The 22,183-nt window shown below is 31.8% G+C and overlaps 2 protein-coding genes and 1 long non-coding RNA gene across 3 annotated transcripts in view; all 3 read right to left on the bottom strand.

Moving 5' to 3' along the window:
- Nucleotides 1-234: 234 nt before the first annotated feature.
- The window catches only part of LOC133184256 (transcription factor ATOH8-like), a 186,456-nt gene continuing 164,507 nt past the window's right edge, over nucleotides 235-22,183 (bottom strand). Inside the window, exon 2 of the transcript XR_009720802.1 lies at nucleotides 235-246. The gene's annotated coding sequence lies outside the window, so the exon portion shown is untranslated. The remainder of the gene's footprint in view (nucleotides 247-22,183) is intronic.
- On the bottom strand, nucleotides 1,126-2,661 carry LOC133184255 (forkhead box protein D2-like). Its single transcript, XM_061319229.1, has one exon. It carries the CDS (start codon nucleotides 2,558-2,560, stop codon nucleotides 1,262-1,264), a length of 1,299 nt encoding a protein of 432 aa, XP_061175213.1. The 5' UTR covers nucleotides 2,561-2,661; the 3' UTR covers nucleotides 1,126-1,261.
- Nucleotides 19,158-22,171, bottom strand: LOC133184254 (uncharacterized). Its single transcript, XR_009720801.1, has 2 exons — nucleotides 21,737-22,171; nucleotides 19,158-21,369 (listed from the first exon to the last, which is right to left on the bottom strand). It is a non-coding gene; the product is annotated as an uncharacterized LOC133184254 (long non-coding RNA).

Below are 22,183 nucleotides of genomic sequence, written 5' to 3'. Positions count from 1 at the left end.
TACTTTGAGTATGATTTAACATCATTTCATACATGTACTTAATAATATTCTTATGAAATAGCATTTTAACTTTTTCGCGGGTAATGTAAAAAATAATTCAATAAAATCATAATTTGGTAAAACAAATAAGTTAAAAAAAATCAACAAGCCGTATAAACTTGACCAACAATAATATACATTATCCATAGGGGGCTTAACTAACTATTGTTTAACCAATATACATGATTACATAAGTCTTCCTATACACTTATATAAATTAGATTCAACAACTAACAGCAAAATCTTTAAAAATAAGGTAATGTAAATATCTCAGAAATTCATTCTGTTAGAAAATCGGCTTGATTTTAATGAATTTGATTTTGTTGATCACTAATCAATTTTAATTAATAAATCACTGTAAGTAAATATATTTTGAACAATTCTGAGTTAATATTCCATGTATTTTTTTTTAATCTAATTATTTATATCTTTTTACTAATTATTCACCATCTGAAATTCCAGGGTTTTCAAGATTAAATAACATTGAACATAGAATCGACAAATATGTGTGCTGTAAAGATTTATAGCGGATTATCGTTAATCTCTTGTTGAGCTAATTTAGGACATTTTGATCCTCGAAACAGATTACACAAATGGATCAGTTCAGCTTCATACTGTCAGGAACTATCTTGTTGATTAGTTCTGTTTTAATTACGACAAAGGGTAATTGATAACTATCAATTCCTTCCCTACCAGTTAGGTTTCGAGTAGGTGTAAAATTCGGCACCTCTCAGGGGGGAAGTATTCTACTCGATGGTATCATTTAGAAAAACAGCTGTCCACTTTAGACACGGTCAGGGCTAATGAGACAACAAGATACAAAGGCGTTACAAAGGTTCTCATATTTGTTTTTGATTTTTATGAACTGTACCATTTAATATTCATAATCTATATTTTTTAAATACAGACAAATATATACACCTTGTATATATTTGATTTCCCCACATTCTTTATTAAAAATTGTTTTCTTTTTCTTAAAAATTAACATAATTTATTTGTTTGAATTTCCTTTTATAAATTTACACAGAGTATGAAATAATAAGGAAGAGAAATATATAAAGCTATAAGATTTTTTATATTGCCAGCACTTTGTAAATAAAACATTACAATAACAGGACATAACTAATGTACATTTATACACAACTTGCACATTGAATAATATAATATCAATAAATATTAAAGTTCTGAGACAATATTAAAAGTAATACATACTCAAAAATATCTACCGGTGCCATACGCCTAGTCCACACGCTTGAAAATATTGTCTGTATTTTTCAATGTCTATTTGGTTCATACTTGGTAAAGCTGCTTGAAATTGCGCTAGAAGAGCTGCGTTTCCCATGCGGGAAATGTCAAAAAGTCCGGGCCTCATTCCCGCGGCTAAAGCAGGAGAAACGCCCAATGTTCCGAGGTTGGAACTGGATAAAGTCGGACGAAATGAAGAATTCGTCGGAGAAGATGTAGGACTAGATTTTTTATTGCTGTCGGAATTTCCGATAATACTCTCTATAGAAAAGCCTTTCTTGGAGCTTGTGCTGGGTGGAGATTCGGGACTCCTCGGGGGTGTAGGTCCAGTGGAAGATGTGCTGGATGAGAAAGGTTTGAGGGGACCAAGAAGCGAATTTTCCCGAAGTGAGCTTGCCATTGTAAACGGAATGGAAGGAACAGTAGATCGTCCAGGAAAGTCCGACTGTGCGAAGAAAGGTAGCTGTGATGTCATCATGGGTGACACATACGGGTACGGAACTCCTGGTCGAGAATGATGCGCGTGCATTGGGGAGGGAAGAAATGGATGATGATGATGAAGATACTGTTCGGCTGAGGGCATGAACGCTGTTGGCTGTTGCATTTCCATCATATTTCTCTTGTAACGCTTTCTTCGACGAAGGAAACTCCCGTTATCAAACATATCTTCACTGCGGGGGTCCAGGGTCCAATAATTTCCCTTCCCTGGGTTCCCAGGCTCTCGGGGGATTTTCATGAAGCAGTCATTTAGAGAAAGATTGTGTCTAATGCTGTTCTGCCAAGCTGGAAATTTTTCACGGTAATATGGGAAACGGTTCATGATAAATTCACAAATTCCGGAGAGTGTCAGTCTTTTTTGAGATGATTGTAGAATTGCCATTGTAATGAGAGCAATGTATGAATACGGTGGTTTCACAAGATTTGATTTGGATGATGACGAGGATTTTTCCGATTCGGAAGTATTTGAATTCAGTTTATCAAAATCAAATTTCTCAGCCTCATCTAATGGTGAGATTGGTGAATCACTTTCTTGAAAGCCACTGTCATCAATATCAATTTCTTCATCCTCGCTTTCGCCCGTCAGGGACTTTTCACACCAGTTGAAATTTAGATTTTCTCTATTTTCCTCAGAACTAAGAGATGAGTGTTCTTTGGTGATTTCTTTCATCTCAGGTAATCTAGACATTTCCTTTGGTAAAGTACTTATATTTTCCTTTTCTAAGTCCTTGTTCATTTGTTCCGCATTCGAATTGCGATTTTCCATGTTAACTTTCATTTCAATTTGACAAGCTGTTCGAATATTTGCCGCACATATCCATACAGAATAACTTCTTTTAAGTCTATTTAAACACACTAATTGCACGGCAATATAGCGTTTGCTTTCATAAATATGTTTGTAAATACTTTATTTGACAAGACTTGTTAATATAATCAACTCACGAGCAAAGATTTCCACCACGTGGTTAAAGTGGGTGGGGTTAAATAACCCATTGGCTACTGTTTCAATTAACCACGCCTTCTGGATTAAATCGATGCGGGATTTGTTCCATGCTGATAAGAGTATGCTTAAACTGTTAAACATAATCGCATAAATCTGCTCATTATTTCTTTGTAAAATATATAAAGATTTCGCGAATTTGGAGTTAAAAAAATCCCACTGCCTTTTTTAAAAAATTAAAAATCCTTTCCTCCTATTTTGGACCACAATTTGTGAGGTTTTAATGTTTGTGACGGTTGTCAAAGTTAGTCAGAGGTTCATATTGCTCATAATAGAAATGTTTTCTTGTTGGATAAATTCCCGGCGCGCAAACAGCGGTAGTTTAACACCAGCGTAATGACAAGTTTAGGTATTAACCCCACTAAATGGAACAAAAACATTTGGTTAGATCTCTCTCCGAAACTGGAAAACTTTGTTTTGAAAACTTTTGCTCCATGATAACAACTACTTGTACAATTTCTGTTTTATTTTTCACACTGCTCGTTTGAAGTTAAATTTACACATGAAAGGGTTGTCTTGGAAAACCAAGGAAAACAACGGAAGACGTAGCTGATTAGTGCAATTTAGGACAATTAAGATTAGATAGGTTTAAGGTATCATAATGCGATTGCCGTGGTGTGGCGACAACAACGTTTGGAGGGAATTTTATTGCTATTTCGCAGCAGACAAATATTTGCATTAAGAAACGGATGAGTTGATAAATGCAGCTTTCGAGAAACAAAATACTTGAGCATTCAACAAAAGGTGTCAAGAAGACTTTTAACGAATAAAACGGACGAAAGTACTTCAAGAAAACATTTCATTTCAGAATGATGTGTGATGATTTCAAATCTGGAATTTTCCTTAAATTTCAATTTTTAACACCTGCATCGAAAATCAATTGAAACGAAGTAATAATTATAAGTCAATATTTGAAAGGGAAATGTGTATATTAGAGTCGTATTCAATCGTCAAACGTGGTACCGTCTATACAGCAACTAGCATTGTTGACATACCCGAAGTAAATGTGTGTACAACACCCCTCATAAATTTGTCAAAAATTTATATTAAGTTGTTATCGTCAGCTAACAATTGAGCGATATCAAAGAGGAACAGGGATCGGGTTCGAGTGCCGAGGCTTCGTCTATTAGATCATATCCATGGGTGGTTCAAACGTTTATCTTCCAAGGTAATACCTGTGACATCGTAAAGATGCTCAAGTTTATTCTCATCAATGATTAAAATTTGCTCAATTTGAACAAATATAGGGATATATCCTATCACAAGACTGCGATAGTTTTATGGTTTTATTAGGTGTTATGCGTGTCAAAACCCGATTTTCCAGAAGTGTTTGCCATCTATGATAAAATTTTGACAGCAACCGTCAAAATACGGCATTAAGAATTCTATGAAAATACCATGTTTTTATACCGATTTATTTTTAATAAAACAGTATTCAGTGACATTCGGCAAGATTTTTTATACCTTGATTTCTTCATGTGTTGATTAGGGATTAACAAAAATAGAGATATTGTTTGAGGTGTCATAATAATATAGATTGTTTTTAGAAGAAAAACTAAATGGTGTGCCCGTTCCTTCCAAACTTTTTCCTGACACTGATCTGATTTTAATATACGCCAATTAAGTCTTTAATGATTTTCATTTTGTTTCCTGGATCTGGTAATAAAATTGTGTAACTGGCCGACGAGGTTTTGTCTTGGCGCGGGACATTGGGAGATTAGTCACGGACACAATAGTACTTGAAATCCTTGATTGCTTTTCATATACAATTTATAGTTGGACAGTAAACGTGTTAGGAGTAAACAAAAATGTTTCAATAATTTTATCAGAAATGTTATTGTACTTGGAATGACGCGCAGTTCCGTCGATAATGCGGCGCACAATAGACTTATCTGGGTTGCGCGATAGGTTTACAACTTCGACAAATTAAGCTTTCATCACCTGTTAATGGACAATGCATTGTCCTTCATGCCAAACTTGTATGTCATCTTGGTATACACGCAAACCTGCCATGTTTCAACATTCTCACTTTCTTTTATTTGTCCAAAATTGGAGACTGTATTCCAAAAACTTCATTAAATGCTTATCTCCTGTTTATTTCCTTCGCCTATGTCATTCAATGTCTATGATTACAATTATAGTTATGTATAATGTATAGTATGAAAGGGTTCACAGTAAGTTTATCCGATGACGCTTTATAGAAGAGCAGTCTGCCATCAGAGCTAATCATTTGAAAAGAACAACAAGAGGAAAACCATATGAAATATTCAAACGAGTTCGATTGGCAAATGAATGGAGATGAGGGAGCTTAAGTCTCCCGGAGCGCCTCGGGTGGGGACGTATGTCGCATCACCTGCGAAGGGCTAGCTATGTGATGATACCGTAAACAAACTTCTTTGTTGGGGAGAATAATAGACACAAAACCCGCAGTGGTGGCTCCACAAGAGGATCAGTCCAATTTGTCTGGTCTGGCGTGTCAAAAGAGAGAGAGAGAGTGCGTATGAGGGTGTCTGAAAGAAGTGCTTCGGTTTATTTATTTATTCATTCGTTCTTATTTATTTATTTATTTATTTATTTATTTATTTATTTATTCAGTTATTTATTTTATTTTATTTCTACGTGTATTTCATTTTTATTATAATTATTGTATTTTAATGTAGTTCTAATATTTAATTTGTTGGATTTTATGTGACTTATAAGCAACCATTTTAAGTCTTCTTTTTTCAATTTTATATCAAAACTTAGCCTAGCTTGACTACAAAATGCATCTATGTTAACGTTACATTAATGGAAATAAAAGTACCCCAAACCCTGTCAATGCAAACACGGTTAATCGGAAGCAAAACATGTGTTGGCTATATAAAGATACAATGTAACGTCAGTAACTCTTAAAGTCCATGAACATCTTCTGATAAAAATGTTCGATTTTACGATTTATTAAACAAAAACCTGAACAAAAAAAATATTACAAGAGGTTTAACTGTTGTACGTGTATTTTGTTCTGTGCGAGTTTATTCTAACTGACAATTGAGTCAAAAGTACGATTTTGAAATTAGTGCTCCGGAAAAAGAAAATTTATTGACTTTTGTGTAGCATTTCTAAAATAGAGTTTCCCTTTCGAGCAAATGCCTAATCTATAGAGGGATTATCGGTATTTATTAGTGCAATTAAAAGCTATTTAGATTAATATTTCCAATGTTTACGAACTATCCTTCACTGTTTATTTTAACGTTCACTGTCTTTTATCAAAAATAAAATCTGAATCGTTTTCTGTTGGTTTTTACAAATTTTTGCCATCTTTTGAACAAAAAAGGGAAACAGGCCGATTAAAATGAGATAAAAGGTTTTTTCTGCTACCTCTATCATCTTAAGCAGCTCTCCCGCGGGTCGCCATTGTATTTTTTAGTAGTGCTCAACATTTATTTGACTATTTTAAACATTATTTCTATTTGGGACAATTGCGGCGGGGTACTCGAGTTCTGCTGCCTGCGAACTCTCCCCGTAGACCCCTCTAAGCTTCCCTACCTGCTCGCAGGTGCGTGCGTGAACGAAACAAAAAATCGTCATCCTCTCCATATTAGCAAAATTTACATAACATTTCAATTGCACCACAAAGAATTGATTCAACATCAAATGAAGTGCTCTTCATTTTTTACGAAGCGATACGGTCACTATTTGTTCTTCAAACATATGTTTCCTTTTCTAAAACTATTTAAAAAAAGAAAACTCTTGAAGATGTCAATAATTTTTTTTAAAAATAAATTTCACTTTAGATTTTTAATATGAAAATGTTGAAAAATTATGCACTTTGTTACATTTACTTTAAATTTAGTATGTGTCTTTGCTTCCCCTTTTTTCATAGCGAGCTGATACCATCCTAGGGGCTATAAAAACACAGACCTGTCAGCTCTAATCTCCAGTACAAATATTCAATTTACAAATTGTTGAATAAATAATTCAAAAAATAAACTTAGATTTCTTAACGTCAAAACAGTTTAGTTTTTCAAAACACCTATGTCTTGGTATATATGGGAAATTTTGGACCCAACGTAAACATTTGGATAAGGACAATGGGCTGTATTTAATAGTTAAAAGTCCTAAAACAACTTTTACTGGTAAAGTCAAAACATTGAGCATAATGGAGATTAGAGGATAGATCACCCACCGAAGAACAAGTGATATTTGTTTTAAACACAGAGTATATCTCTTTGTAAACAAATGGATTCTAAGTTTAGAGCGCTGTGGTCTTGGACTACTGAAAGTCAAGTGTCTTTACTCGGTACATTTTAGAGAAGAAAAATCTCATTTTTAATCAGTATCGAGGGGTTAAACTATGTATTACAAGACAATGAAAAGAAAAGGGAAATTCTTTGAATGATTGTGATATTTCCTCTGTTTTCATGTTTTGTTTTGTTTTTTAATTTTTATTTTTTCAGTAAAACAAAATATCTTATTAAATATTTAGAATTAAACTTTCATTTTAAATCTATGGTTGAAGTATAGATCATTACCAATAGATATCTTTGTAATCTAAAACACTGCTTTTAATGTCATTTATCAAGCAAGTTACCCCCTCCCCTCTCTCCCCCTAGGTCGACGACAAAAAGTTTTGATGATGCCATCATTAGTTTGAAGAAAAAAATTAAAAGATGTGAAATACCCCGATCTCGTTAGTGTTTCTAATTGACATTTTCGACTCAAAACCAAAGGCTGAGTAAATTATTCTAAAGAATTTCGATAATTTTTATTTTATTTCTTTCATAGAATAATGATCCTAAAACTAAATAGAGAGATGTCACCCAAAGGCCATTTATCGTTTGTCTAAATATCAAACAAATAAAGGCCGATCTGTATCATTTAGAAAAATTCAATGGCATCGTTTGTACATTGTTTATAATACAATGAAAGTGATATTATTCAAATGGATATGTACACATTAATCTACGGGTGTTACTATTGACAGAAATCATTCCTATTAACCTGAAACAATGATTTACAATAACAAAAACGGACCAAAATTTAACTAGACACGTTTAATTAATGATTAATATTTAGGGTTCACTAATCAATGATGTTGGACAGTGGAAATAATGCGAGAGAAAAAATAGATTTACTTGGTGAAAACAGAATAAAAAAGGCTTATATAAAAACAGACAAAATAGTGGCATATTATTCACATGAAAGGCATCAATATTATGACTATGTATTTACAGAAAATGTCAAATGGGTATTAATACGGAATTAATATGTTTGTCAAAAAAACGGAGTGTTGATTTTAGTCTTTGTATTTCGATAATGTTGATTTAGTTGAATATGCAGGGAGAAATATTCCCACCCTCCCGGTGTAGGAGAGACTTAGAACGGCGCATTAGTGTCACTTATAATGCGCTGAAACTAAAAAAATCATTTTATTTAAATCGGACACTTATCCTGCATACCTTACATATCTTACCCAAATTTTAAATAAAATGAACAAAAAAGATTTCCAAATATTGACGTCCCTGCAAATAAAATTGATATGTTTATTTCTCAACAGATTCTATAAGTGGTGATTGAAATGAAGAAATGCAAACTTTGTGTACTAGATTTTCAATATTATCATGCCTTTAGGGTATATTTATCCACCATTTGTCACAACTTTTCTATCACTTTTACTGGTAAACTCTTAAAAGATTTTGATTTTCAAAAAACACCAATTGTTGCCTCTTCCTAAGTCTGCTTAAAAAGACACAGGTGAATTAATCCAAATTGTTCCGAATAAGAAAATATTAATCGCTTTTTTCTAGTGCACGTTGCCTTTTAGCTATAAGTTGTACAGTTTAAGAAAAGCAGAGCATTAGAGGACAAACAATGAATCATTAAAAAAAAAATATATATTGTTCGAATAAAATTGAACTTGAAACATGTACAATTAAAATTTGCTTCAAAATAGTTACTGTAATTAATAAATTTAAAAAAAAACAACTGAATTTTAAAAAAAATCATAGTTTTTGAAATATAATAATTTACAGATGAAATTACGTAAGATGTGATTTTTCTTTAGAAAAATTCTTTGAAAAAAATTCTAAGTCAACGTGAAGATGAGGAGTAATATTGCAGTCAGACGGTACTTTATACTTAAAGCTCAAATTATTTTTAAAAAAAATAAATAGATGGAATGTAAAAAAAGATATTGTATTTCAGTTTTAAAAGTTCGTGAGGATATGCTCTAAGACTTTTCACCCATGCAGGCAATTAAACGCACTTCAAATGCAAGGTTGTAAAGCATCGGGAATACGTGTTACAGACGAACGTTAGACTAAGAACAAAATCATCTTTTTTCTTCAATTTATTTCATAATAGTGATTAAATTGTGATTCTTAGTGTAAATAAGAAGAATTCAATTATTTGATTTTATATCAGTATAATCTCACAAAATTATAAAGTTGATGAGAATTTAGACTTTAGAATTATACTTAATTAATCCTAAGTTCTTTTGTAATAGAGGGCCCATGTGATACATTCATGAACGTTACAAACTTGAAATCATTTTCATGCATAGATTTATTCTGGTCAAATATAACACATTATCGCGATAAGGGCATATTTTCGAGTTATTTTTACTATTCCTTCATATAATCTTTTTTTTTTTTTTTTTTTTTATAATTGGTGTATTATGATGTAAGAAGTTTATTTAAATATTTGTTTAATATTCTTATTTCATCAAAATATAAAATATTCAATTCTTTTCTAATTATTAGATGGAGTTACCAAACACATCAGTAGTATATGTACATCACTGGTATCGCCCTTTCTTAATGCATTTTATGACAGCACACAATATTATGTTCCAGAAACGGGTCAATATTTCTAATCCTTTTTCAATATACTGAAGTTCTGATCGTAATTAAAAGATTTAATTAGTGATTTATACCTGCCCTGAAACCACCATATTTTCTTTTGAAGAGCGCTGAGCACTTAAAAAACAAACTTTGGATAAAGAATTCATAAGTTACTTAAATATTTCTCCCCAGATCCATGGAAAATACTAATTGCACCTATAGTGTTAGATAGAACATTATTCCCTAATACGATTAAAAAGTTACGTTAATTATATTTCATGCTTAAATCTCATTCGGCCATTTTCATCACAGTACGTTACAAATCCCTTTCGCTAATACCTCTTACTCAATTGTTGTCAAAGGAAAAAGTTAGTTCTTTCCGAAACATCATTTGGGTCTTACTAAGTAGTATTTGTGCAGGTTTTCAATACACAGAGCAAACATTTGGCCTGGAATTAAATACTTTAGAACAACTTTTAATACCAGTCCTAGGTATGATCCTAAAGAACTGTAATGTACTGGCACCGTGTCCAGGAATGTAAATTATAATCTACTGTAACGGGATTGTTCAATAAAACAAATATTTTACAGGATTACCACATAAAGATAATTTGTTTTTTACTTCTTTACTTGCTCAAGCTTTATTCCATTACGGTTTTATTTTGTTCGTTTTATCATATTGTAAATTTTGAATTTACTAGGGGGAGGTAAATGCAAAATTTACAATATGATAACTAGTTATCATGTTGTAAATTTTGCATTTACCTCCCCCTAATTAATTCAGAATTTACAACATGATATTTTTTTCAAAAGGATGCCAGAGGATACCAACTGCAAAAAAAAAAAAAAAACAAAAAAAAAAAAAAAAAAAAACAAAAACAAAAATTAAAACAATGAACAAGTACTTTAAATGTATCAAATTCAAAAGTAAAAGAGAGAAGAAATTATTCGTTCGACGAAAATAAATTTTAAAATAGATGAGAGATTTTTTTGTTCGCAAATGGATACTACCAAGCAAGCATATATGGTTTATGGATACCATACATGTAGATTTAGTATTTTAATATTTGAGCTTCAATTAGATCTATTTTGAAAATTTGCCATGTTTCATAGATATGTATATTCAAACCCACAGATCGATCTAAATTACAGAAAATATGTGTGTATATATCAGAAACACGCTGTAATATTCCAGTGTATCGATTTATGCCAAATGTTGGAAACTCGATGTTAACAATTAACATGCTAGCAATCAGAGTCGATATTGTGCCAGTGATAACCGCCAAACCCAGACTACAAGAAAATAGCGAAACCATGTGGAATTGTTGTTATTTCTCGACTAAATACCCCCTCACTGCATTAAAACAAACAGTTGATTCTCATAAAAGAAACACGGTGGCTGGGAGTTGATGGAAGAGAAAACATTGACTTTAACTCGATATTGCAATCTCTCAGGAAAAAGCTCATGTTTTTCGTCACCTTCTTGTCGTTATTGCTTTCTGACAAATCTTAAAGATGTTCAAACTCTGGTTTTCGGATCTTTCCGGATTTGATGGGCTGTTTGTGCTGAAGGAAAAACAGTTTTAATGAGTGTTTATATTTTCTTAGGGCATAAACTCCCTATTTTAAGATATTTTGTTTGTCATGGAAAATTGAGTTTCCTATTTTGACGGTAATATAAAAAGCAAATTCGCGAAATAGTTTAGATCTTAACTGGAAATTCTAGTTTCTGAGTACCTTTACTTGCGACTTTCTTCTTCCCCTTCTATAAAAAAGAATTTGCTACACATGGTGATAGGAAAGGATTTAAGTGCAATGCATTATGTAGGTTTTTTTTAATCGATCCGTTGATGACTTTAATCGAATAATTCTTCAATTATTTTAATCCACGTTTATGAAAATCATACTTGGATTAGTTTGACTTCTGTAGATTTAGTTTAGTTAAAATAAGATTTTGAAAATTTATCTATCGGATTTCGACGGAACAATATTCTAGCTTTAAGCTCATTATAACACCGAAGTACAAATGAGTTTCCAGTGGCAAACAAACGGATAAGCACCATGTTATGTCATTTTTATAAGTTTTTCAAAAGGGTATTTAAGTAAATTAGGAGATTAGAATTTGGTTTTTAAATTGTTGTTTTAATACTAACTAAATATCTTACCGAATTTATATATAAATCTTTCCTCGGAACAAAAGATGTATTTAAATTATTTTTCCTTCGGTACAAATACGATATCAAAATAGTTCAAGTTCAATAATTAGAAATTAAAAATATAGAAATGATATAAGAATAAAAGAGCTTTCTTAAATCCCATTACGACATATTAATATTATCGTTTTAAAAAATCGTTAACACTTATGTAAGTATCCGAAAATGTAGGCAATGTTTTCTTCAATTTCACGATTTGTTTGAATTGGGATTGGTAACATGTACTTAATGTAAAGCTGTAATATTTTTATGAAGAATTGTGTAAAACTTTGTCAAAATTGTTATAAGTGAAGAAAACAATATAATATTTATTTTTAACTTTTTCGCAAATAATCCATTAAAAAATGAAAAAGAAAAATATGCTTCATGACTTTGTTTTGAAATTTCTTTAGAAAAAGAGGGAAAATTGTTAAGAACAAATTTGTGTTATGGGGCATGAAATACCAAAAAACATAAATTCTGTAAGTCAGTATGGCTAAACGTTTTAAGAAGAGCTGCAAACTACTTTTCCAGATCTCTGGTATGTGCTTTTTACATGGAAAATAACAAAAGGCCCACAGTAAAAGTTGTGTTCAAATCAGTTGGTCGTTTTACTTGATAAACTTTTATTAGCCGCAGAACCTAAAAAGATCAATGCCTTTTCCTTACAAAATATATGAATGTGAACCCTTTAAGAAAATTTAGACCACTCTTATTTTTCCATAATATAAATTTGAATATCAGCAATTTTGAAATAGCACAATTAGCGAATTTTCTTACAACAATTCTTTTGAAAACTTTAAATTTAAAGACAAATTCCATTTTCTGCAAAAAGGTTCTTGCATAAAAGAATCTCTAGATCGTGATTCACAAAACAAAACCTTCGTCTTCTTCGAAATATTCGTTTTGAAACCTCTTGTCAATAAAAGGAGGGAGGACAGCTGGTCAGATCTAGCCGTTGGCTACCTACAAGATTATAATTTGTTTCACTATATTCATGGCGTAGAAAACAATCATAGGTTTCGTTTCAGTCACATGCTAATCCAAGTTCTAATTGGCAATGACACGTGTACCAAATGTCTTTTGCTTTAATCAATGTTTGCTCATAAATAGAGACATGTTTCACGTCTGATTAAAATGATCTAAGATTTTTTCCCCCCTAAAACGACCCATATAGACAATGCATGGACGATAAATCTACTGTAAATTATGAAGGTAAAATAAAAATGTTCATATGTTAATATTTTCTCACCTCCATACATATTAGAACGGTTTATTTATTTATTTTTTTTTTTCAAGTACTAATTTTATAAATAAATCATAAATTTTCCAGAGAAAAATTTGTAATCCCACCCTATCTCTAGATATCAAAAGTGAAAGTAGACACTCTAGCGCAAGGAGGTTTGTGTAATAGCTGCCACATGAACACCGCCTCTGTAAATTGCAATCATAGTATGCTCTGATCATCAATGTAGATAATTATTTATTTACTTAGTGTAAACATTTTCATTTCATTAGTGATTGAGTAATTTTAGAGCGACAACACATGCAAGATATTCTATCGTTATTTTCCGAGAAAATCTGAAACACATTTTACGCTGGACCAAGAATTAAATGGCATTCTCTGTTATTAGTTGACTATGTTAAGTTCAAAATTAGATAAAATTTGACATTACAGACAAAGAAGTTAATTAATCACGTGTATTTTAAAGGTGTTCGAAATGTACTCTTAGAATTTCAAACTTCTTGGAATTTCCAGTAAAGAATACTATGAAAGAATGTAACGGTTCAATTTTAATCGTTGTAAAATAAGCAAGGAAAATTTGGCTCGGTTTAAGTATACAAGTTTGAGTAGTACCCAAAAAAGACCGCAAAGGGCAACCGACTGAATGTTATTAAAGTCCGTGATGGATCTACAGCAAATTGTTTAGGATGGGGATAGTTGAAACTCGCAATATTTACCCGACCGGGCTAGATCCAAATAAACATCAGTGGATATGTTACTAATCAATCAAATTCTTCACTTTGATATTTCAACAACAAAAGTACAGATAATTCTATCAAAGCACCTTCAGAAGAAAAACAACACGCGAGCTTGAGCGCCATTGACGCTACACGTGGGTTGGATTTCGCTCTATGTTGTGTTTGTTTCCACGGAGCAATTGTATAAATAAAGTTTAAGAATATTCCAGCTTTAATTACCACTAATGATTTATCTTGGTCATTTTTATTGCTACAGTTGCAGATTACATCAATCTGTCGAAATGGCTGCATTGCGGCATTTTTGGCCAAAAGAGCCATCGTGACCAGAATCTAGTTCTTGTCTGCATTCTTTAAAGCTTTAAATTTGGTGAATACAGTGTATTTTCTTTGTATTTTGTTAGACAATTCTACTAAATCCAATTTGGTTTTGTATTCAACTGCATTGAAAAAATATCTTTTGGTTTGACATGTCTTACTTTCACAAGTGAACAAATTATATCAACTTTCAAGCTCATTTCCACATACATGTATTTATACACGCATATATATTTGATTTTTTTTTTTTTACATTACAAGTGATGTATTATTCATACATTGTAAGTTAAATGGTAAATCTAATTGGAAATCTAATTTAACGATACAATATACATTTTAAAAAAAATACATCAATTTTAAAAGTATGTCACTAGATAATACCTGGTTTCCCCAAGATGGGGGTGCCTATCTAGTGCATACCATAATTATGTCACAAAATTTAAAAAAAAAAAGTAAAAATATGCATCTTGCATTCAAAAGTACCCAACACACAAAGAAAAAAAGTTAAATTAATATAAGTTTCAGGTAATATGATTATTTTCCTATTGAATTCATAAAACTTTATAAAATAGATTTTCCTAACGAAATAATCTTATTCCATAAGAACTTGGACAGAAGAATTTGTTTTTTAAATTCATTTACCATCCACACAAGTTTTTGCTGGTAACCCTGTCCATTCATACGTGAGTAAAACTGATACATATACGTTTGATGGAGACCCTTGCAACGATGGGTCTTCAATCGTGTATATTGTAAATGCTGAATGTCTGCTTCGACAGTTGATGGTCGCAAACGTCTTATTCGTAATTGCTTTCCTAATTAATCTTCTAAGTTTTTTGCTTACAGATTTGTTATTGTGAATGTAAAACATTTACACTACAATACAACAAGATTTCCCCAGTGTATCGTCTGCCTCGTGGCAGGCTGAAATTGTCAATCGTTCGTCATTCTGTAGAAAACATCGAACCGTTGTCCTGACTCTTGTGCCATTAATAACTTTTATCAATCCTAATAATCCAGGAAAGAAAATTATTTAACTAGCCATCTCAATGCCTCTCGCTACAATAGGATTATTTGCGCTGTTTATCGAATTTGAATTTTAGATATAATTATTTCTCCCTGAAGTGTCTGAACACGTGACCTGCACGACCTTGCACTGATTGGCTTGTCTTGAAGTAGTCTAAAATGTGGTAAATCTAGTATTTTATCGGTAAACTCTATTGTTGGAATGTAATGAAATCTAATGCAATATCTTAAATAATATTTACACACCTGAAAAGAATACTTAATAGCAAAATGGGCAAATTCCATGCCAGCAATTTTAGAGAAAATTAAGGGGTTGGGAACCATTAAATTTTTAAAATATCAACGTTGTATCTTAATTTCTGTGTTTCATTATTTTAAATCGATTTTTTTTTACTTTCTTTCAAGTGATATTAATTAAAACATGCCAAAACTTCTGACACAAACAATTTTATAATAAGTTGTATAGCTGAGTGCATTATACTGATTAACCATTTACTGGAGTGGCTATTATTATAAAGATATGGCTCTGCAAAGAGATGGGTTATATAGATATATACTGTCATTTAATTCTTTCTTTATTTGACATAATTAAATTAAAACTGAAGGAAATACAATTTTTGTATTACTTCTGCTTTTCTGCTACCGTTTTTTTTTCCATAGCAAAGTTCACTGCTTTTATGCCACTTCAGTGGTGCTGATGGGTAGCCAGCTGCACAGCGTAAGTAACATCTCCTCATACCCCCCCCCCCCCCACCTAAATTCTAAATTATATGGAGTTTCTGTTTTTTCGAAATATGTGATTTTCCCCGTCAGTCCCATCAATATTGTACACGTCATTCTGTGAATCGGTTTGTACTTTTATTAAGGTTTAAAAATTGGCAAAGATTTTAAACCTTAATAAAAGTACAAATCGATTGCAAAGTATGACATATAGATGGGATTGACAAATTACATTTTTTGTGAAAACAGAAACTCATTATATTTTAGAAGTTAGGAGTTGGGATGGGGGGTATGAGGAGATGTTTATCAACCCATATATAACATTGTTCCAAGAGGAATAACTCGTGAACTTTTTTTTCAGATTGTTACTAACTAGTAAAAATACTAAAAAATGATTTTTTTTTTTAAAAAAAAAAAAAAAAGAAAAGAATATGGCCATGTCTATTTTTTTCAAAACCCGAAGTGCTGACATAAAATGATGAATAAGTATTAGATCATTGTTTTAACATATTCCAAACCTCTTTTTATATTTGGTCGAAACATAAGGCCAGACAAAAAAGTGTTTGTTTACGGTTACCCGATTTTATTTTATGCGGCGACCAAACATTTATTTATTTATTTTTTTAAATAAATAAATAAATATCTTTTTTTTAATTATTTTTTGTTGTAAAATCGGAAATTGCATGTCCGCAATTTTCCTTCAAACCCACTGATTTATAGGTCACTTTTTAGTAGCCGTTTGTTAGATGGCAAAAGAAAGATTTTATGGCTTTAAAAAGAGAGCTTCAAATTCTCTCTTTTTTTAAAAGAAAAGTTCAAAGTTAGGCCTTTATAAAAAAAAAAATCCTACATATCGACCGTATTTTTTTTTTATTAAGCATGCTGCTAAATAATAGTAAAGAAACATATTTTTTCTTAAGCTTAAAAGCATCAAATACAAGCATTTTAAGTGAGAAAACAAAACAAATGCATGCATGTTCCTCAGCGATTTTTCACACGAGAGAAACAAATGTATGCATGTTCACAAACACAAAAATATTCAAAGAACCAAATACAATGGCAATTGCTTGATATCGTAAAAATCAATACATCAGCTACCAAAGGCGGATCCAGGAATTTTTCCGGGGTTGGGGGGAGGAGGGGTCTTTACCATCTCAAAAACAAAATCCATCTAAAAACACACACACACAAACAATATCACAACTACATCTAACCAAAAGAGAAAACCATGCTTCGTAGGGGGGGGGGGGGGGTTGTTAGACGCTTCTCAAGAACTTTTCCGGGGGAGGGGGGTCCAAAGTCTATTTTGTTTAGTATCCCAGAAAGGGGGTTGGATCAAAATTCTTGACAAGCCCCCCCCCCCCCCCACCCCACCCCCCAAAAAACACAAGAGGCCCAGAGGCCACATCACTCACCTGAGCACTTTGGCTAGGAAAAAGCAGAAATCAGTTCAATATTGAAAAGTTTAAATATAAAAGTGGCTCGGAAGGGGGTATGATCTGAACAAACTTGAATCTACATTTACTAAGGATGCTTTTGAATAAATATGACGCATAATGGCTTTGCTGTTCTTAAGATGAAATTTTTTATTGAATTGTCCTTTATATTCCTTTGTATAACTATGATCCCCTGTTATAGCCCCTCTTTTCTCCTGGAGGGTAATGATTTGAAGAAATTTAACTCCACATTACCTGAAGATGCTTTAATATTATTATGACCAATCATGGCTTTGTTGTTCTTGTGAAGAATTTTATAGATTTTTTCCTATGTATTCTTATGTAAAACTTTGACCACCCATTGTGGCCCCACCCTAACCCCGGGGTAATGGTTTGAACAAACTTGAATCTAAACTACCTGAGGATGCACGCTTCCATATAAATATGACTAATCATGGCTTTGCTGTTCTTGAGAAGATTTTTAAAGATTTTTTCCTACGTATTCCTATGTAAAACTTTGATCGCCCATTGTGGACCCACCCTACCCCTGGGTGCATGATTTGAACTAATTTGAATCCACACTATCGGAGGATGCTTCCATATAAATATGACTAATCATGGCTTTGGTGTTCTTGAATTTGAACAAATTTGAATCTACACTATCTGAGAATGCTTCCATATAGATAGGGCCAATCATGGCTTTACTGTTCTTGAGAAGAAGATTTTTAAAGATGTTCCCTATGTTTTCCTATATATGTAAAACTTTGAACAAATTTGAATATACACTACCTCACAATGATTCCACATAAGTTTCATATTTTCAAATACAGGCCAAGGGTTCTTGAGAAGAGTATTTTTAAATGCCATTAATTTTTCACAAAATCATAATTATCTCCCCCTGGAAGGAGACGGGGCCCTTCATTTAAGAAAACTTGAATCCCTTTTACCCAAGGATACTCTGTGGCAAGTTTGGTTGAAATTGGCCCAGTGGTTCTTGAAAAGAAGATGAAAATGTGAAAAGTTTACGATGACGACGACATACAACGGACAAATTTCGGTCAGAAAAGCTAGCTCACTTGAGCCTTAGGCTTTGAATACATTCAAACGGGGGGGGGGGGGCACGCCCGGTGCGCCATGGTATTTTTATCCTCTTTAAAGTGATCTGCCGTTATATCTAAAACAACATATGTGTAAATTGAAACTATAATATATTACTCGATTTGTAATCTGAACATTTCATTAGGCAAAGACCATTTAATTTAATACTTTATTTGCATGCATTTTTACCATTCAAGAAAGCAGCAGTGATTTTTATTCATCAATACTTTCTTGTCTTTGAAACATTTTTCCTGGAGGTAAATAGCTGGTAACCAATGATGAAAAAGAAAAAGATTTAATTTAGTTTTCTCAATGTCCAAAGAATATTTTCATTTATAATGTAGGGTCCTTAAGCTATGTAACTGAAAGGTAACATTTCTCTCAAATTTTCAATTAACAGTCTTGTAACTAAAATTATCTGAAAGCCAACTGTTGCATATGTTTAACTAGTATAAGTAGAACACATTTTGGCATGGGAACAGGAGATGTCCACACTATAAAACAAAATACTGGACTGACTTGCAAATACAGTTGAACTTCGGTATCTCGAACACTGATATCTCGAATACCATTGATATGTCAACATGATTTGGAAGTCTTAAACTCTTATTCTTTAAGTATTTTACCCTGGATATCTCGAATCCTCAGATATCTCAAAGTTTTTTCTCAGTCCCATGGAGTTCAAGATAACAAGGTTTGACTGAAATATGAAATCCTGGATCTGATGAAATAACATGGAGCTACCTTGATTTCGGCAATATCAAATTCTTTTTAAACACAAAAGTAGCATATGCAGCAAAGCCGTAATTTTATTTTGAAACATAACATTTCCCCATACGATAACAAGACCTATTGGAATAAATATACACAGTATATATAAGAAATCAGAACTAAAAAAAAAATGACACATAGGGAAATTAACACTTATACATTGCTTGTACAACAAACTTGTAGAAAAATCACTGTAGCAAACTTATAGTTGGAAGCTTTATATGTAGATCAAGTATATTAAATTTTATGAGTGATGAGTTACAATGTAGAACAAGAAATAAATTACTTGTTATTGCAATTTTATCTAGCATATAAATCAAACAATTGTGGTAGTTGTGTGATTGCTTGTTAGTTTGAGCTTTCAAAATATATGTGTTGTAATACTCCATGCTTGGATATATTCATTATACAGATGTAAGATTGTCAATAATACTTAGACATCTGATCAAAGTGAATAAGAGTGAATCAGTTACAATTTAACATAAACATATGTCAATGGTAATTTTACATTCTAAAAGATGCTCGATAGATTCATTCAAACTCTATACCACCTCCAATATTTCTTTTTTTTTTTTTTTTTTTTAAATGAATTTTTAAAATTGGATAATGCTACAAGATTTTAAAGAAAATTAGGAAATCTATTGCTTTGGATGAACAAGTGTTTATATTAATAGAATATACAAAACGCAACACAAGAAAGATAACTCTAGTTCTTAGTGAGGGTAAAAATAGTGTGTGTTCCCACCACCCTCAGAACTACATAAAGCTAAAATCACATACAAATATAAACAGTTTAGAAAGTTGTAGAAAAGACGCATAAAAAGTATTGTATAAACAAAGCAAAAAAGAAAAATTATATATAAAGAGCAGCACTGGTATGGTATCAACAAATGTAAGGAATGGGGGGAATAAAATTGTATATTAAGGATTGTGAATTTCCTCAAACATGTTGAAAATATTACAAGGAGATGAGAAGTTAATTTACATCCGTTCAATGTAGACTCTTCAATCTATTCCTTGTGAAATGATTCATCGACCCCCTAGTATTAGTTATAGCCCCTGAAAGTTTTACACTATTTATATTTACAAAACTTTAATAGTTGTTTCAGGGGAAGGGGGACATTCTACCCACAAACAGTCTGACAGTATCCTCTCAAACAACTGCCTGCATTAAAATTGTCCTATTTATTAATTTTAATGCTCTATATACTATAATTTTAAATACTTGGGGACCACAATCTTTTTCATCATTATTTTAATTCTACCGGTATATTATTTTATAATGCCTAGAAAAACAAAATCCAAAGCCATAGTGTTACAGGAATGTTTCAAATTCCATGTACCAGTGTTCCAGATTTCTACACAAAATCTACATAAAATCTGCTTACGAGAATTAGCAACTCTTGAATAAATAATTCTACATGAATATAAAAATATCTATCTGTAGAAAAATATAACTGCTAGGTTGATGATAATGATTTGCATGACAAAAACATTTGCATATTCACACATATTTTGGCAAAAGTTGATTTTTTTTTATGAGAAATGGTACCAAAATCGTGTAACAAGTTACAAGTAAATGGAGATAAACTATCTGGGAAAAGAAAATTTACATCACACAGAACAAATACTGCAAAACTTCAAAGAAAAAAAAAAGAATCTTGCACTTAAGAAATGGACTTATTTTTGAATATTTGCAAAAACAAAAACAAAAAAAAAATTAACAGATCAAATAGCAGAAAGATACCCTTTTTGGTTCATTTAAAAGCATAAATTAAATTTTAATACAAATATACTTCTTGTGCAAGGTGCTCATTGGTCATCTTGAAAACTATGCATTAAATATTGAATTGTCATACAGTAAAACACAGTTATAGTGAACACAATTATAATGAATTCACTCTTTACAGAGCTAAGAGATTTTCATTCCATGTATTATTAAATAACTTTTTTAAACTTACTGAATATAGCCATTTATGTTTGTAACAAATCAAAATTGGTCAGGGCACTCACTATAAGCATGTTTTACTGGACATTTTCTGGATTGTGTGAATTTTGATCTCATCTGAAAATTTCTAATCTTGAAATGATATATATGTTTCAAATTTTTAAATAAAGAACTTGACATGGCACAATTTTAATAATTATGATTCCTTAAAAATAGTTTTAATATAAATAAATGGTTAAATGCTTTTTGGTATGACAAATCACAACATAATTTTTCTCTAATTGTTTGCACCTTCCTATGTGTTAACAAAAGAGACTAGCAATAATTGTACAATAACTTGAAGTTTAACAAATTGATAGCATCCTTGTGGAAATAATGAAAAAAATTAACTAAAACTCAAGAATGATTAGCTGTTATTGGTTTCTAGTTTGTAGTTTACAATGTTTTCAAAACATCTGGATATAAATAGTAAGCCTGTCACATATTAATAAGCCTATGGGCTACAATGCTCACCTGAGTCACAATAGCATTGCTGTTCTACATCAGGAGATTTTCTTCCCTATACATTCCTATGTAAACCTTTGATCCCTATAGTGACCCTACCCTATTCAAGATTGTCATAGTTTGAACAAACTTGAATGTACACTACCTGAGGATACTTCCGTATTAATATGACTAGTCATACCTTTGCTGTTCCTGAGAAAAAATTTTTTCCCTATATATTGCTATGTAAAACTTCAATTGTTTATTGTGGTGCCAACCTACTCCCAGAAGTCACGATTTGAACAAACTTAAATCCACACTACATGCAGATGCTTCCATACCAATATGACGACTAATCATGACTTTGCTGTTCTTGTGAAATAAGATTTTTAACGATTTTTTCTATGCATTTCTATGTTTAACTTTGATAGTCTATTGTGGCCCCACCCCACCCCATGGTTCATGATCTGAAAAAAACTTGAATTTACACTATGTAATGAAGCTTTCACAAATGTTTCAACTTTTCTGGCCCAAGGGTTCTTGAGACGATTTTTAATAGGTTTTGGTCCTATATATTCTCATGTACAACTTTGATCACTTATTTTGGT

The sequence above is a fragment of the Saccostrea echinata genome, unplaced genomic scaffold (assembly GCF_033153115.1).
Source record: "Saccostrea echinata isolate AGI-Se365-2 ecotype Australia unplaced genomic scaffold, CSIRO_AGI_Sech_v1 ptg000010l, whole genome shotgun sequence".
Classification (NCBI taxonomy): Eukaryota; Metazoa; Mollusca; class Bivalvia; order Ostreida; family Ostreidae; genus Saccostrea; species Saccostrea echinata.
The sequence above is the reverse complement of the archived record's forward strand: the minus strand, read 5'-3'. Positions and strand labels throughout refer to the sequence as shown.

Coding starts and splice junctions, on each gene's coding strand:
- LOC133184255 (XM_061319229.1), bottom strand. CDS start 2,560: ATGAAAGTTAACATGGAAAATCGCAATTCGAATGCGGAACAAATGAAC.